The sequence below is a fragment of the Anopheles merus genome, chromosome 2L (genome assembly GCF_017562075.2).
Source record: "Anopheles merus strain MAF chromosome 2L, AmerM5.1, whole genome shotgun sequence".
Classification (NCBI taxonomy): Eukaryota; Metazoa; Arthropoda; class Insecta; order Diptera; family Culicidae; genus Anopheles; species Anopheles merus.
In genome coordinates, this window is record NC_054083.1 from 24,938,187 (window position 1) to 24,956,082 (window position 17,896).

The window sequence follows — 17,896 nt, forward strand, 5'->3', positions numbered from 1 at the left end:
GACGTCAAGCACCAGGCGCCTCCATGGGAATTTTTGTATATTTTTGTATATTTTTGAACATTTTTTGCTCTGTTTAAAAAACACTTTAAAAACTTATAAAACTACACAAAGTGTTTTTTAAATCATTTTTTAAAGATAGTGCTTTCGACTTCTCTCACCATTCTCAAAGCTGCTTTGCGATCAATTTTTCCTCCCCATCGCGAAACTTTTGCACTTGTTATCAAAAAACCATTCAGCGAGCCGGAGCTTGCCATTACTCGACGGCGGATTTGATGGGCAGCAATGAAATTCAATTTTTCCCTTCCCGTAGATAAATTCTGATTGCAAAGCATATTCAAATATTTCTTCCCACACTATCACAAGCTTCACCACTGTGTTAGCGAGGTCCGGATTGCATATTTTTCTTGTGGTTTTTTTTATCCACAGGTTTGCTGGTGGTACTGTTCCGATACTGAATGGTTGTGGGACCCCAAAGGCATCAAATATTGCCCCACCGCCAGGGAATGTGTTCAGAAAAATCACATCCCGCCCAAAGCTGCTTTACACGCAGAGCTCTTTTATGTGCTCGCCATCGTTGCGTACCGACCCGGGGTGAAGAAGGCAACAGCAATTCAAAAGCAAAAATCCCTGGGTGGTGTTCCTTTGCCCGCACTTCGGTGCGTTACTTTACATTTTTCTTTCGGGCGAGTGGTGTGCCCAAGTGCAGTTACTTCCTTGCTTTTGTGGGTGCGATACTTTCGGTGTGATGTTTTCACTCGGAAACAGTTGCGCAAGAAAGTGGTGGGAAAGCAACCGAGAATGTGGTGTAACTTTCCTTTCCCTGAGTATTGTTATTGAACGAAAGAGAACGAAAAGAATAAAATGGAACAGAATAGAATCATTGCGGGTCAAAAGTTCGCAAACGAAAACAGCCCCCGAAGCAGAGCAGCAGAGCTCGAAAAGCAATGGTAAACGAAGTGGAAAACTTTCCCAGACTATTCAAACGCTCTCAAGTAAATGGTAAAAAAGTTAAGCTCTCGACGAGTTGAATGCCACACAATTCTTTAGCCACCTCCGTCAACCCAAACCACACACACTCGCGCGCAAGTTGGCACTTGCGTACAATTGCAGCTGATTGAGCGACATCCTTAGAAAGTGCATTGGTTTGTGGTCGGTGTTAGTTTTAAAGTTTTAATAAAATGTTGATAGGAATAAATTATTGTTTGTCGCAAGAGAAATAAAGTTCTTCAAATTAAAACGAAAGAAGTTTCAAAATTTTACTTTAACTTGAACAAAACTAAATATTCAAACAAAATCAAATACTTTCAACTTTTTTGAACACATCGAGACAAAGTGTGCAAAAAAACACTAAGATATCGAAAGCAATTGGAGCATCTTTCGAATCGTATTGCATCATTTATGAGGCAAGATTCGTACCCAGCCGTACCTTACCCTCTGGCTTCACGTACTCAATTTTCTTTTGAGAAGTGTAGTTTATCTTTTCTCTCTTTGCGTTGGAGCAAACGATTCGTTTGCCTTTACATTTTACCCCAACCTGTTCATAGTTTATGATGATTTGCTTTCCCAGTTGTGCAATCAGCAGGAATTGTTTGTTTTTGGTGAGCATGCAGACACACATCATCATACATTTATTATGCTCAAGGTGCTCTTACTTTCGAGCTTAAATGGAAAATGCAAAGAAATGAGAAAAACTTTAAAATTGAAAACAAAACCAAGACAAAAGCGTAACTTACTAGCTTAACTTCCCCCGGAATCATAAAACAATGCAGCACAACACATCGGCAAGTGTTAAAATTAAGCCAACCATCAGCAAAAGGAGCTTTCGCAAATGCACCATCGCTTTTAAATCAACCTCCAGCAGTACGCTTTACACTGTTTGCCCTTCGCTGGCTACATAAAATCCGCTATCATCAGCAGTGCAGCCACAGGCAACTGCGCCCGAAAGCAAACAAACCCGTGAATGGAAAGCACTAAAACCCCAGCACAACTTTTGGGTAGCTTTCGTATGCAAATGAACAAAGAATGCAGCAGACATTTTTGCCCCATTTTTTCATCACCGTCGGCTGCCTGTGTGCTGGCGGGGCGTTTAGAGCTGGTGGAAAAATGGGTTTAGCAGGACGGATAGGTCATCATTTGTCGTGCATCGCTGTTCCGGCAAAGCTCTAAAGGCACGAAGGGAAAGGATTTAAACAGACAGAGAGATGATGTATTAAAGGGAGAGAAAAAAAAAAAACAATCTGTCACATACAAAATGGAGTAAAAAGTCTGCATTATGCTCACGTATGTACGTTGAATGGAGTAAAGTTTTCCACCCTGATGATGTGTGCCACTGGGCAAGTACCTTTCCCTGTCGAGACCTTTGCTTTTGGGACGCCATGTTTGGTACTTCACTGACACTGTACTTTGACGGGAAAGGATATTACAAAAAATATATCCCTTTCACTTCATGTAAATGCTGTCGTGAAAGTTTTGTAACTTTGCAGATGATTAATCGTGCCATTCTGCAGTTTGTTTTGATGAGTTCGCCAGAAGTTATACGTCGTTTTACAAAAAGGGGATTGACGCAACGGTAAATAGTATCCTCTGGTTCGCAAAATAGGGCGCACTACTGTCACAACTGTCTTTCAAGCTGTCCATACAACCACGAACAAACAAAACAACTTACCCCGAATGCACTAAACCGTTTCCTTCTCGGGTGCGGGTCGTGCTTGTTCAAGAACACTTCGGATTTCGGCCGGGGTGGCTTCTTAGGTCGCATTATCACACGTGTTTCCTCCCGGATGTCGTCGTCCAGCAGCTTGCTGTCGGACGACACCGACAGCTGCCGATGGACGCGCTCGTGATCGCTTACTCTGTTCCAATCTGAAAGTATGAAAAGGAGAGAAAAAAATACAGTAAGAAAATGTTGTTGAAACTATCGTCCCAATAGGATATCGTCGCTTGTAGCGCAACGATGCGGCTTCCCTTGCTGTCCAAACAGTGCAACTTTGCGTGAGACGGAATTATGGCGGTTTGATTACTTCATCAATTTTCAAACTTGTTCAAACACTGATTGCCGCCATCGGTACTACTACGGGCAAGCACAACTTCCGTTCTGTGTTATTTACACTGCACTACTCCACACGCTTCTGCCCACTGGAGTGTGCTGTGAAGTACACGCAGTTAAACAATTTGCCAACTCGAATGTACAAGTTGCACTTTGTTCAAACATTATCGATGCCCAAGTGATGGAAGGAGGAGTGCCATCCGAAAGAAACACACAGCACACCACCGTCAAACGCGATTTGCATTACGCGGGCAAAGTGTACGGGCAAGTGTAAATGTATCCCCCTTGCTTGCCAGTACGCCTGGAGCAATGATGGAATATTGCAACTACTACCCACCCATCGCAACCTCCCCTTCCGTGCAAGGACAAATATTTATCTTATAACCTCCTGGCAGAAATTCACTCAGCTTAATTTGTTTGCTGTATCAACTACCACCGAGCCCGGTAGGTACACTACTCGGCAGGATCTTGGAGCTCTCCCAGGATAGGTATAAGCGAGTGTTTGTGTGCGTCTATGTGCGCCCTGGGATATTTCAACCAGGAACTGGATTATAACAACATTTACTCCCCCGCTTCATACTCTGATCGCTGCTCGCTAACTCGAAGAAACCGGTTCCATCTTCAAGAAAGCTTCGGCTGCAGTGTTACGCTGAACGTCGCGGATTTACACCACCACCGGCCATTCTACGAGTGTGGTAGTAGTTTCGTGGAAAATTGTAACCGGGAGCTAAATTTAATTCGCACTGCTCTGCCGGAAGTGATTTTTCCTCCCGGGCGCTTTACCTACTGGTTGAGGGAAAGGAAATTTGCCTCGCAGCGATACAGCATTATGATACCTGGCTCGTGGTTCGATCTTTTGGATGGAAATGGGGGAAATGGAAATGGTGAGTACTAAGAAGAACGGTTGGGCCGCTCAGTGGTAAGAGGTGGCCCAGCGCAGCAAGCGTTCTTTGTGCTGAGAGCTTTTATCGCGAAAGGAATTATTCATCGATGGAAGAACTGGAAATGTTTTACCATCGGAAGCGTACTTGTTAAGGGTCAAGGATAAGGGATGAATTGGGTGTAGGGATTTACATCAAGTAACGCGGAACAGTATTTATAGGATTTTAAAAGGAGAAACTGCGTTGAAAAATATCAAATTTGATATTATTTATTTGTTGCTCGAAATTGTTTTACTTTTTTACTCAATCACATAAAACATTCCAGCGGTATTTTCAATAGTACATACTGTTTCATTTATTCCACAACTGATGGGCTGTTTTCAGTCCAATAAGCTATACAGTTGATTCAACAATAATTTAGAGCCTAATTAAAATATCAAAAAGCATAAACAAATCCTCCCCAACGCTGTAATATTCTACAGATACTATCTATAGTAAGAAACTGATGTTTTATTCAATTAAAATCCATTAGCAAGCTAGATACTGCGCCTTTTCCAACCCAAAGAACTTATATGTACACTCTCTGGTTATGAAATTCAACGAACCAGCTCGCCCATCCCGCTTGCCCACGATTTAATACCGCAGCAGCAGATCCAGGGAAACGGGGTTTTCCAATTGAGTGTGAAATTAATCGAATCAGGTTTTCCCGATCCGGAAAAATTCAACCACAATCATATGCACGTACACACGCAACGACGCGCGGCCACTGTGATCTAAGCCACTGAATATCAAACCGCTAACGAACAGCCGCCTATAAATCGCCACAAAACATGAGCAACATACAGAGCGCGATCTACAGCATGACCACCATTACCATTCCCAACCATCTTCTGCTCATCCATCCACCTATTTCCCCCTCGTTCCTTCCATATGCACTTGTTTTGGACGCGATTAGGCGGGTGTGGAGGAAAGAAGAGAAGCGAAAGCAAGCATAAAAATCTCCAGATCCCGGCCCACATTCCGACAAATCAATTTCACTGTCCATTTGGTTTCAAATATAGCAACCAGCTCTTCCTTCCCTGCTATTCCCTACTCCCTACACTCCCGCCCGCTCCAACTTCAACCAGGGGTGGGGTGGTTTTGGGGGATAGGGCGCACGCGAGCTCTATTTGCGTACCAATCCGCAATAAATTTCCATTACCGTGGATTATTGATTAATTTTTAATGCTTCCCACGACTCATGCCGGCGGCGGCATTACGATTCCGCCGGTCCTGGTGTTCTTGGGAGTTTTTCTTCTCTATTCCTACCTACAAGGGGGAGGGGGGGGGGGGAAACAGTCGCAGAAGTAGCATAAGCTACTTAATGGGCCTGTCCACCGATCGATTGCGCCGGGTAATGGAACACAGCAACCATTTCCAAAAGAGCTTTTATGATTTTTACTTTTTTCGCAAATAACTCCCCGCCTGCTGTCACCAGGGAGAGGAGAGGAGGAGATCGTTCTTCTTTTCACTTAAAATGGCGATATTTAATTGCTTTTAGCTCCGCTTCGCGCTGTATGACACAAAAGACGCGTGCGACAATAAGTGACGATGATGATGAACGCTGTAAAATATTTAATTTTATTTGCTCCGTCCGAAAACACACAAAAAATCAATCAATCGTTGCGATTGAAAGTTCGTACTTTGTCAACGGGCGGGAGATTGCGATCAGGAAGTCAAATCCATTAAAAACGCACACAACAGCAAGCACAGCAGCACGAGTTCTGGACCAAATCCGGACTGCCCCCGTCAGCTAGCACGGAGGAAGTGAAACAAGATCCACAAAAAGGAAATTAAAACAGAGACGACAGCAATAAAAGCATACAATTAATTTGCACGCGTTTGATTCTTCATTTTGCTTCCTTTTGATATTTCAATTTCGCTTCCCTTCCTATGGCGGCCCAATCATTTCTCGACACATTTGTGTCAGTTATTACGATAAGCAAACTTACGATTGCCACCTATTTAGCAGGAGTCATAGTGAGGTGTTTATAGGTACAGAAAAAGGCATCCATTTTCCCCTTCCAACATCCAAATTAGCTATTCCAGGAAACGAGGAGATACAAAAAAAGAAACTCATAACATCCACGAACACATAAAAGGTGTCGCACGGAATGTGCTACTTAGTGGGATGAAAATGGCTCCTTCCAATGGCGCTCAATAAACCAAATGGGTATCTTTTTTTTCTGCTCTAAAGTTTGTTTTCTTTTTTTTTTTCGAGCTGCGGTTAAACAGTAGCCAGGTCGGCCCGTCGGTGGCATCTGGCTCGGGATGGCATTTAGGTCCCTGTTTTTTTATATACGGATCTGTTTTGAATCATTTTGTTATTTCGGACAGGAAAAGCAGCCGATGGATTGGGGAAGCTTCAATTTCAACACGGTGACTTGTTTTTAATGTCTTGCTGTGTGTGTGTGTGTGTGTGTGTGTGTGTGTGTGTGTGTGTGTGTGTGTGTGTGTGTGTGTGTGTGTGTGTGTGTGTGTGTGTGGTGTGTGTGTGTGTGTGTGTGTGTGTGTGTGTGTGTGTGTGTGTGTGTGTGTGTGTGTGTGTGGTGTGTGTGTGTGTGTGTGTGTGTGTGTGTGTGTGTGTGTGTGTGTGTGTGTGTGTGTGTGTGTGTGTGTGTGTGTGTGTGTGTGTGTGTGTGTGTGTGTGTGTGTGTGTGTGTGTGTGTGTGTGTGTGTGTGTGTGTGTGTGTGTGTGTGTGTGTGTGTGTGTGTGTGTGTGTGTGTGTGTGTGTGTGTGTGTGTGTGTGTGTGTGTGTGTGTGTGGTGTGTGTGTGTGTGTGTGTGTGTGTGTGTGTGTGTGTGTGTGTGTGTGTGTGTGTGTCGGGTGATAGGAAAACACGGTTGCTGGGTTCTGGAACAGCGTCGTTAAAATTAAATAAACATTTTAAAAAGAAAACCCATAACGATGTACCAGGTTAGCTATTAAATGCCAATGAAAACTGTGTGCGTGTGGAATTCTTAAGTGAAAATAAAATAAAACCTTAGTTTGCACTCATTCCAGAAGGAAAGGCACGTGATGTTAGCATACTTAATTGTATTTTAATTCGTTTTTATCTTTCGAAAAGGATTGAAATAAAAATAACGAAATATAATTCCAGCACCCAATGGATTAAAAATACTTTTCCGGTCCAGAAAATCTAAAGAATTGACACAAAACACATCCCTGAAAGGATTCGGGAGGGAGCCGTGAACTGCAGCTTCTGACGTTTCCTTTAGCTTCTTTAATTCTCTATTAACCCATCCTCTTCCTTGACGCCAAAAAACAGGATCCCGGCCCACCCCACCAGGAACACAAACGCGCCCAGATCATTTGGTCACAGATGACGGACACTTTTGGCCAAGCGTTTCCCAGGAAAATGGGAGCCCATCAGCATCGTAAAGGTCACCGCTCCCACCACCACCACCCGCCAGTTTGGCTGCGGGCATTGTAAAAAATAATGACCATTCAAAATGATCCTTCCGTTTCGCGTTCTTCCTTTCTGGTTGTGTGTTTTCTTGTTCCTCCCCCTTTTATGTCCCTTCACACAGTGAAAGACAGCAACAAAAAAAGGTATCATTGGTGGAAAAGGGATTTCCACCCTCCCCTGGACACACCGTTTGGCCAGGACGCCTCCGCTTGACGATTTGAAACCGTTCTGTGGTTTTACTATTCGAGCTCTGCCGCCGTGGTTGAGAAAAGGTTTCTGTGGCCGTCGGTCGTTTTTTTTCCTGCTGGTTTTGTTTATCCGCAAACTCTACAGCCATGAGGAGTTGACTATCATCTTCACACATCATTCTCGATGGCCGCCAGGGATCGGACGAACCACAAAATGCGTTTCGTTTCGCGCCCCATCGACACCGTCGCCCATTTGCGGTATCACCGTTCCGTTCCGGGGCCACAGTGTGAATGCCATTTTCTCATTTTATCATCAACCATCTGGAGGACGGTGATGGCTCGGCAGTCGAAGCAGGAATGACCACCTTAAGAATGGGGAACCCGTGGGATGAAATGAAATGGCCTGGCGTTTGGCAGGAGGCGTTCGCTGAACCTTTTTGCCTGCAGGCAAAATACCAAGAAGGCCATATTGTTCCCGGTTAGAATCGTTACTGGCGCGCTAGCAGAACAGTAGAAGTAGTAGTAGTGGTTGTAGTTTGAAGCGCAACACACTGGAACCGAAAACGAAGCCGATTGTCCTGAAAGTGGCCACCATTTGCACCAACTGTTTTGAACCCAAAAAAAAGAAACCTTAAACCCATTTTCTGTACCATCTTTCCTCCCTTCTTGGTTGTTTGATAATACCTTCGACCGCTTTTGATGCGAAGTTCAAAACCGGACACGCCTGGACCAGGGATATAACGAAGCTTGAAACGAGTGACATCGTACGACCACCTCGAAACAATGTGTTCCGGAGGCTTCGGGCATTGAGCTACAGGCTTTAGAATTTGTGCTTTTGATGTCATTTGGACACTTTAATTTGATAAAGTAACAGTGAGCAATTTTGGCGAAAAGTGGCTTAATATGAAGGTATATAATGAGTGGAAGGAACAGCGTTGCGTGAAGGGTTGAGGTTGTTAGTATTGGCCACATTGACAAAAATGAAGTTAACAACCATTGACGTGAGTAGTTTATTCATGTCATTGGTTTATGGACTATTCATTTCAGTGGCTGAAAACAGTAGTTTTTACGCATCAAATGTACAATTCTTTAAGCATATCATGTATTATTTAATTGTAAAAAATCACTATAGTTAATGAAACATACACAAAAACGAATTTATACCTGCCAGTATCACTAGTGGCCTTCTTGGCTTTCAGTGACTTGATAGAAATTAGATAGATGACTTGACAGAGATAGCAGGACTGACTATTCCTATGTATGGGGCACGGTTCATTACTGGCTTGAATCCACGACGAGCATGTTGTTAAGTTGTACGACTTTACGACTGTACCACGAGGCCGGCCTAAGAGCTTTTTGTGCTGGTAACTCGAAATATGTTCCTCCTATTTTTATTTTCTAGCTTTAGCATAGTACTTCCTCCGCATTCCTTTCTCACTCTTATACAACAGGCAGATTCAATTCATTTTCAAGATTAACCGTTCGATAAGAATGTATGTAAAGTTGAGATGCATGCTTTAATTTTACCATTAAATAGTGAACATATTTTAACATCCTTGTAGTTTCTTTACTTGCCGTCGAATCCAAAGTAGCAACCATACAGATGAAATAATTTAAGCAAGAACACTAATTCATGTTTTTATATTTACTTCGAAGACTTGAGATACCACTAGCAATGTGATTCTCTCTCTCTCAAAACCCTGAAAGTTGCTTGCCTAATAGCCTCATAAGCCGTAAAAAGCTTCCGAGATGAGATTGCCATCTCCGGTGAGAATAATAGACACAACTCACCGAAAAACAATCTGCAGAATTTGCTAGAATACTCTCTCATCATTTCACCAAACTTTTCCCTAAAAGACATCAAAAGTACATACAGCTCTGTGCATATAAATTTCTTCCGTTTTTTTCTGCTGTCTTTACAATTCCTTTCGACGCATAATGGAAGCGGTAGCGTTTTATGTCGAACACACCCTTTTTCAGGGTTAATTTAAAAAAAGGGCACAAAAAGCTTTGTATCATGGAAGATTGCAGGTTCGGAAAAGCTTACAGATTTTCAGTATGATTAAAAAGCGCACACACAAGCTTCCAGAGGAGCAAAGGAACAAAGACCCCACACACATAAAACGCTCGTCTAAAACCCAATAACGTGTTAGCATCATCAGAGCTGAATGAAGCAGCTTCTGTTAGCAGGTTAAGCTCCATAACGGGGCACAAATGGGTATGATTTATTCATACAAATTGTTTCACTCGACCGAAAAACACATACACACAGCAAGACACGACACGACCGTGGAAGTCGGCGCGAAAATTGCTGGAAAAACTCCAGCGTATCCCTGATGGCGCCCCAATAATTTCATATAGCGCGAGGTAACAGGGGGGAAAATGGCGCACGATAAAATGAAAAAATGTACCAAATGGAAGTCCGCCAACACAGCTAACGACCTTCACCCACATGTAGGCGGGTGCTGCCAAACCGGAAGTCAGTTTATAAAATGTTCCCGAGTTTGTAGACACACGTTGTGGCTTTTTACGCTACACAAAAAGCTCCCTTCCCAAGCTACGAAAGGAAGAATTTAACGGTGTCATGATTTATTTAATTCTTGAACCTCCTTGATTTGCGCCGCGCCCATTCTATTTCGGCCGACGAACCTAATTTGCATGGGAAATTCATCACCGGCTGTTACGGCTGCCGTGTAAGTCAGCGAACAAAACAAAAAAGACGCCCAGTCACGGTGAAACGAATCTGCGACGCGTACCGGGATAAAACTGGCATAATGGAGAAATTGGGTCACTAACGCCCAGCATCGCCCGGTTCCATTATCCCGACAGTTTTACATTCAAGCTGTGTTCCGCTTTCAAACTATGACTCTTTTTTTACTTTCTCCTTCCCTCTCTCTCTCTTGGTGTGCACACACTGCACTGCCCTCGAACGGTGCGCGCTTGATGCTTGGTGCATATTTAAGCAGGAGCTTAACTTACGCCCATCGGCGCGCGACAACACCCTTTGCTATAACCCGTCGGCACTCCGTTAAGCCGGCCGCCGGCACACACTTTCGCTGCCAGACCCCGTGCACTAGGGTTGCTAACAGTAATAAAGTACGAATTTCACCCCTTCCAAGCCACCCGCATAAAGTTGTGACATTTTATTGTACCGACAGGACCAACACTCCCCTGCTGCCTTCGCCTTTTCCTAAACAGAACGTGCCTGATCTGAACGACAAAAACCAAAACTGCAACGCACAATACACCACACCAACCACCGTCGTTCTGGGGAATCCGGAAGCGAACCGAACGGAAGTGTCTGACTCAGGCTTGCTTGAAGTGGATCGTGTGGGGTTTGCTAGAGAGCCCTCCTTGTGCGGCGTCCTCTTCCCCGGTACAGTTAGTTGTTTTCTTTTGCATTGAATGCACCCGTGTAACAATGCAATTCTGCACAATGGATAGAAGGAAAGTGATGTCATTGCATCCGGCAGAGTGTGCACGCGCGTTAGGCATACCATTTATGCTCGCCTTCTTCCTCTCTCTTCCCGTGGGAGCTGTATGTCGGTTCGTTGTCTGACGTCCTCTTTTTTTGTGCACTCTCCAGTTAGCGAGTTGCAACTGCGAAACATTACTGTACCGCGACACGGGAGGAGTTCGGCAAGGCAAAATGGAAAAAAGAGGCGACGGAAACTACAACGCGACTGCACACAGGACGATTTAATGTGGGTGCGCTCTGTTTCTCGGCAAGGGTTAGTATTTTTTTTTGCGATTTTGTGTTTTGTTTTCTTCTTTTTTGCGAGGGAAGGTTGATAATAAAAGAGTTGTTTTATAAGCATAAAAGATAGCAGCAAGGAGGCGCGCGCGAGTGTCGTCTGATGAGAACGATAGTTCAAGAACACCGACGGTTGTGGGTAGAAAAGTGTCTAGAACACGTGCATTAATGTATTTTCAGTGAAATTAAATGATGAAATTAAATATTTTTAAAAATCAATGTTAATTACTCTTTTAAAAGAGTTTAATAAGATTTATGGAATTCCCATTTGAAATTGAATCTTTAGTTCTTTTCTTTTAGTTTGATAAAGCAAAAATTCACCAAAAAAATCCATTCACTATTCCCATGCGATTTAACTCGCTCATTATTCTTCGAGTAGCGATTCATTTTAGTAGAAATCAAATTACGGATTCTTAGGACAGATCAGCAAAGAACTTTCGAGGTATCAAACCATTCTACGAGTCGAATAACGACTTACAATTTTAAGATGAAAACAACTCACGCTATGCGCCGAGCTTATCACATTTTTGAGGTGAGACTCCTTACATAATTGTGAAAAATATTCCAATACTGAGAGTCATACAAACGTGAAGAGTAGTGAAAAGATTCATAAAAATTATTGGTGCTGTGTTACATCCAATCATTCATTTGGAGAAAAAGGATTACGGACTCTCCCATCTCTAAAAAAACTCAAAAATCTGATAAAACTATTGCTTGATTAACCCTCAAACAACTTAAAAAGACAATGCTCATAAAAATTTGGAATCGAAATAAGGAGTTTCAAACATTTAAATGGAGCATTTCATCCTTTGGAAACAATCTTCTACGTTCTAGGAACTATTCAACCCGCCCATCTCTCCGTACACCCAAAGCTTGCCGGATATCCCGAGCCGCACGCCCGAGGCCGCACACTCGCAGCATAGTCGCGGCGCCGGTTTTAATTTCCACGGGTGCATTTCACCCCGAGCTCGCTGCTGCGGCTCGTAAAGTGGCTTGATGTACGATTGTTTCCATCGTCGTCGCGGGTCCCAGTTTCCCGGTATCTTTGGCTGCAGTAGTAGAGCAAAATTGTTTTTACTAAACTTTTCCACTTCTGAGTAAACATTTGCCCGCCCTTTTTTATGCGAGCAAATTGCATCACACAGTCAGCGTAACGAAGGTGCAGCCATGAGCGTTGTAGTACGATTGCCGGGTGTGTCTCGTTTTTTTTGTTCTTGTTGCCAATTTCGTTAAAATTTGTTCCACTTTCGCGCTCTATGACAGCCAACTGGTACAATTTATATGTTTTTAGGACACAAAAGGAGGCAAAACTCCATCTGCTCGTGCTAATAAAGATGTAGTGTTGCATAACAGTGAACAGTTGTGCTTTACTTTCTCTGTACAGCGTAAAACATCGAAGGCAAAGTTGGTTCCAACGACTTGACTAGCTTTTCATTTACATTTTTCCAAGGTTAACTTTTTTCTCTCTCTCTCTTGTAAACTTAATTACTACCAGCAAGTCGGTAGGAGACTTTCCTATCAAACGATCAATCGGTGCTGTTTATTTTTTATTGATAGCACACGCAGCAATAAATTAAATTGCCGACAGCATACGTAAACACTTGGTGCGGTGTGCGGTGGGTTCACAACAAGCAAAAACAACACAAACTCAAAATCATATTCCAAACATTTCGAACGGACACAATCTCATTTGCATGGGCATCTACGTAGCAACGCAAAGGGAAAGCGAAGCAGCTTCTAAGAAGGACCCTGCGCAACCAGACACGCCAATAACAAATTATGATGAAAATAAATTCATATCGATTGAACAGCTTCAGCGACAACGGTTGCCGACAAGCGGGTCATTTTGGGACATTTCGTCAGAATGACAGCTCAAATCGTAGAGCGAAAATACACCACGCGCTAGTAACGATCGTCCCTTACTCTGACTGACTGGCATGAAAATCGATCGCATTGAGAAAATGGTGCACAGTGCGGGTTTGTGTGTGTTGTGACAGCAAATGTCGAGAACTCTCCCTCCCCGTAGCTCCTCGTTCTTTTAATCGAAGAATGTTCAAGACGCGATTGGATATCATCCATTCCAATCTTAATGATGCTGACAGAACGCGCCACACCTCTCCCAGTAGAGCTCGCTCCTTGGTAGTTCTCCTGGAGGGTGCAGCAGCGATCGCTAGCGATGTCGGATAATTTGAAAGGAATGAAAATTTATATTATAGTAATTCATAAGCGTATGTAGCACATTCTAGCGGTGAGTGAAGCGGCTCCATCGCCTTTCCAACTCCCGCGAGACTTTCGTGCTAGACACACAGTTGTGACACACGCAAACGGCACTTTTCTGCGAGAGGTTTGTGGTACAGCAACCATTTCCGTTCCGGCTAACGAAGTACAGGCACGTTATTATCGTTTCGCTCCAACCATGGTCACGTTTCGCGTTGGCCGATAAAGATATCATCGTTAAAGTTCCGGCTGCTATCATCGTAGTGGATTATTGGATGATGTTACTTTAATTTTACCAACTTTTTAGGATATAATAATAGCTTTTCTGTTATGCATTTAAATCATACTTCAAAATTACCAAATCTGACCATATAACGTAATGGAATTGAATTAAATTCCTATGAACGTACCGCAGGATACCCTAATTAAAAGCAAACGTGTGCAGCTCTCCTTTGATTGCTAATCGATCATGCTGGCACGGCACGCTGCAACATTACCAAACACCTCGCCACATTCTCCAGGCAATCAAATCCTTTATTGATTGCCGCCTCCAACCCGGCTACAACAGGATAACGTTTCACACTGATTAGATTAGTTAGTTGCTCACCGCTCTAACAAACATGCATACGCGTGTACACACGGGCGCAACATATGCCTAGGAAGTTGCCATTTTCACCCTCCAAAAACCGGGCACCTACATGCAGCGATGCGTGCCAAAGCCCCCAAAATCAATTCAATTGAGTGATCGATTCCTGTGGGATGTCCGTATGTCCGTGCGGACGAGGAGGGCGAGAAAGTTTGCCAAAAATGGGAAAAGATAAAGTGCTCGGCTCGGCTCAATCCCTAACCCCCCGTACGGAAATATATTTCCCATCCAATCAAGAACATCGCTAGCAAGACAGAGACCGTACACATTCCTTTAGTTACTTGAGAAGCCCGCTTCGATTCCTTCATTGCTTGCGCGCACACACACCACAGGTAAATTGAAGTTCGTGTATGAAGCGCAGGAATCAAGGGAGAAAACACAACAACAATTCGGAAATTCAAGATACATTCCTCACCGGAGGAACTGTTGTCTTTCTTCCAGGAATGGAATTGAATTTGAACAACCGAACAACCTATCAGTCACACCGCTCCAATCGCTAGGCGGGCGCGTGCAGAACTCCGACGCGTCGTCTCCGGGGATCTCTCCAGGGACGCACCAGGGGCCTGCGTACAGGTATCGATTCTCGGGCAAAGCGGTGCTGCGTTTTCAAATCGATTTTTCTACTCCTTTCCTCTGCAAGCAGCTACCAGCAAACTGAATTGTTGAAATAAGAAAGAAAATACATCGGCTGTAAAGCAAGGCGCGCTTGAGGGAAATGGTTGCTTTCTGCCATTTAATGCACACGTCGTCCGCGTCCCCTTCTTGGATATACAGGAAGGTTCCGCATCACGTGCCAAAGCCAATCACGGTCCTGTCTTGTTCGTTTCGCAAATCACGTGTCAAAAAGTGCGTATTAATAAAGATTGATCCGATGAATAATTGATGTCTTTTTGGAGGGTTGGCCGGTTCCGTTCGACTCAGCACTGTTGAATGGCGGAACCAGGTGTAGGTTGTGTATGTTTTTGTCTACAAAAATGGAAGCCTTTTGTAAAAAAACTGTGGGTGATATCTTTCGAACTTATGGACGATTATTGTCTAACAAGAAGGTTTTTAAACATGAACTTCAGCATAGGCATTAAATTGAAATAAACAGTTTATCATCCTATTAAGCTGCCAGCTCCGATCGTTTAATCCTTATGGCCAAGTACAGCACCATGGTGAGCACCATTCATAGCAACTACCGAACAACTTTTCTGTGATTCTGTGGAACTCAGAGCTGTAACTAGCGCTAACTATTGCCGTGGAGGAGTTCGTGGCGCACTTAATACTGTCAACTTTTACACCGATGCTTATGCATAGAAATTTGCGTATTCTGCTCCAACTTGCTTTTTCGGCCACCTTCTTCTGCCAAACTTTCCAAAACAGCACGACATCACTTAACTTTCCAGCTCGGCGAGTCGACTTTACATTTTAGTTTGGCAGCGGCGTGCTAGTCTGTTTGGGATTTTGTCACAACGACCACGTTGCTCCATCATCCCCATGAGAATTCATAGCATCTTGAACACTGGAGCTTACAATATTAAACTAGGCGCACGTTGTCGTGGGATAACTTTTGCTTCCAGCCAACGAGAACGACAGGCAACCCGGCCGCCTCTGAGGGATTACTACTTAGTACTTAGGTAATAACTTCACTCGTCCCGCAGATCCCAGCAATGATATTCTGGAGATGTGCCTTTTTGAAGAATCGTAGCACCACAAGCTACGGCAGCCGAACCAACGTCAGCGTCAAGTGTCCTGGACTGAAAATGTATTTAAAGTGGCAGACGGAACGTCCTCAAGTGCAGGTTAAAGATGGTAGCATAAGATGGTGCCACGGTTCGGTCGGTAGAATAGAAATCATATCTCCACCTTGTCGATGTCCCGTCCCATTTCCAAGCATCAAAAGTGGACAAACTTTAATCAACCAAACGGCAAAAAGGTACAAACAACTTCTGATTCCCATTTACGGAGGGCAGAGCGGAATATTGCATTACGATACTATCTCGTAGGCGTAAAACCCCGGGGCTGGGCTGTTGGTGCACAGGACCGTGCAGAAATTGAAGAGAACTTCACAACATAAAACCAGTCTAGACCGGTTTTATGCTTCCAATGTACTGTCTCCATGGTGTGGAGACCAGAGAGAAAGGTCGTAGAAAGGGTTTTTTTTTTTGGGAATCTTGTTTGAAGTACCACGTTGCTACCACAGTTCTACCACGTGTACCAGCCAAATGGCATCTGCCAAGCGATTCTACTTCGACACAAGGTATTTTTCCACGAGCTTTGCTCGTTTCTTGCCGTTGCTTTGCCATTCCCAACAAACAAGGAAAAATGTCTATTTAACGAGTTTCGGAATAACACTTCGAGCGTAAGAGACACCCTCTGCGATGTGTGTTTATCGTTGACCAAAAAGGGAAAAAGTTGCGAATTTTCCACCACATCTGCCACCCCCGTGCAAAAACAACCATTGATACCGATTAGTGCTTACATGCTTTGTCGAAGAAGAATAAAAAAAACCCTCAGTAATTTTGAAGAAAACATCAAAAAAGCCAAACGTACGTGTACGCGAGCGTGCGGGGAAAACTTTTTTTCGTTCCGGCAATTGCATGGCACAACTTTCACGGAACTCGATAATGCCCAACCCAGGGACACAAACACACACACATACATTGTTATACAAATTCTAATTTGAAAATGGCATCGAGCAATTCCAGTGCCAAACATAACGTCTCATTCTCCGAATTCACTTCCTTGCCGCAGTCTGAGCATCGAAAGGAATCCTGGGCGTGCAGGGGGTCGTATGTTTTAATGGGGCCGAATCGGTAACGAAAATAAATGTTTCACTAATGGAATGAATCCGGATGAAATTAAAATTAACTATCAATGCATACAGTCGATACATAGAACATCGTTGCTAGCCAACACCACAAAACCTAAAAAAACAAACAAACAGATATTTGAAAACAATTTGGAACTTTGCACAACAACGGTCTTCACACAAATCCCGTCCCAACATTTTGTCAATTTTTAAAACAACATTAATAAAGTCCAAGATTTGGGCTGGCCCCTGCTTCACACCTGCGCGTACGGAAATGAATTGAATGCAAAATTAATGAACACAAAGCACGCAAAGTGCTTCCAATTAGATCGGCGACCGAGTGAGCTACCGGGCTTCTCCATCCGAGAACAGGAGCGAGCAGTAGTAACAAGCGCGTTGTTTTCATGATGCTTTAGCGTTTGTAGAATTTTCCCGTGCAGAAGCGAGAACTCACGTCGGTTTTTCAAGCGTAGCCACCGACCGTCAAGTGATTAATTAAAATTAATGGAACGAGAAACCATTTAGCAGAGCGCGCAGAGAAATTGAGTCGTGAGACGGACGGACGACGCGTGACAATCGAAAGCGCAACGATGGAGGAGGGGGCTGAACCAACTCCGGCAAAAACCGCACGAAACAACTCAGCCAGATGAAATGGATCTTGTGTTTAAAAGCACTTCCTGGAGCGCGTGCTCGAATGGCGAACAATCAAAGCACAATTTCCGTTTTCAAGGTGCGTCGAAAGAAGAAAAAAAAGATCTTCTCTTCCATGAAAAAGTCCCGTTCCTTTCAGTTAAAGAAACACGAACAATTCAAAGCCAAGCTCGCCAAGCCGTTTAACATTCCAACTTACGGATAAGCTCTTTTGGTTAACAAAATGGGGCCATTAAATTGTGCCACCGGTTCGTCGTCTTCGTCTAAAAC

At 43.7% G+C, this 17,896-nt stretch overlaps 1 protein-coding gene across 2 annotated transcripts in view; it reads right to left on the reverse strand.

The window, feature by feature from the left end:
* Nucleotides 1-17,896, reverse strand: part of LOC121591574 (cyclin-dependent kinase 14) — a 131,823-nt gene that overhangs the window by 23,560 nt on the left and 90,367 nt on the right. For both annotated transcript variants that reach the window (XM_041912256.1, XM_041912257.1), the window contains exon 4: nucleotides 2,666-2,862. In XM_041912256.1, the coding sequence (XP_041768190.1) occupies nucleotides 2,666-2,862 (197 nt within the window). The remainder of the gene's footprint in view (nucleotides 1-2,665; nucleotides 2,863-17,896) is intronic.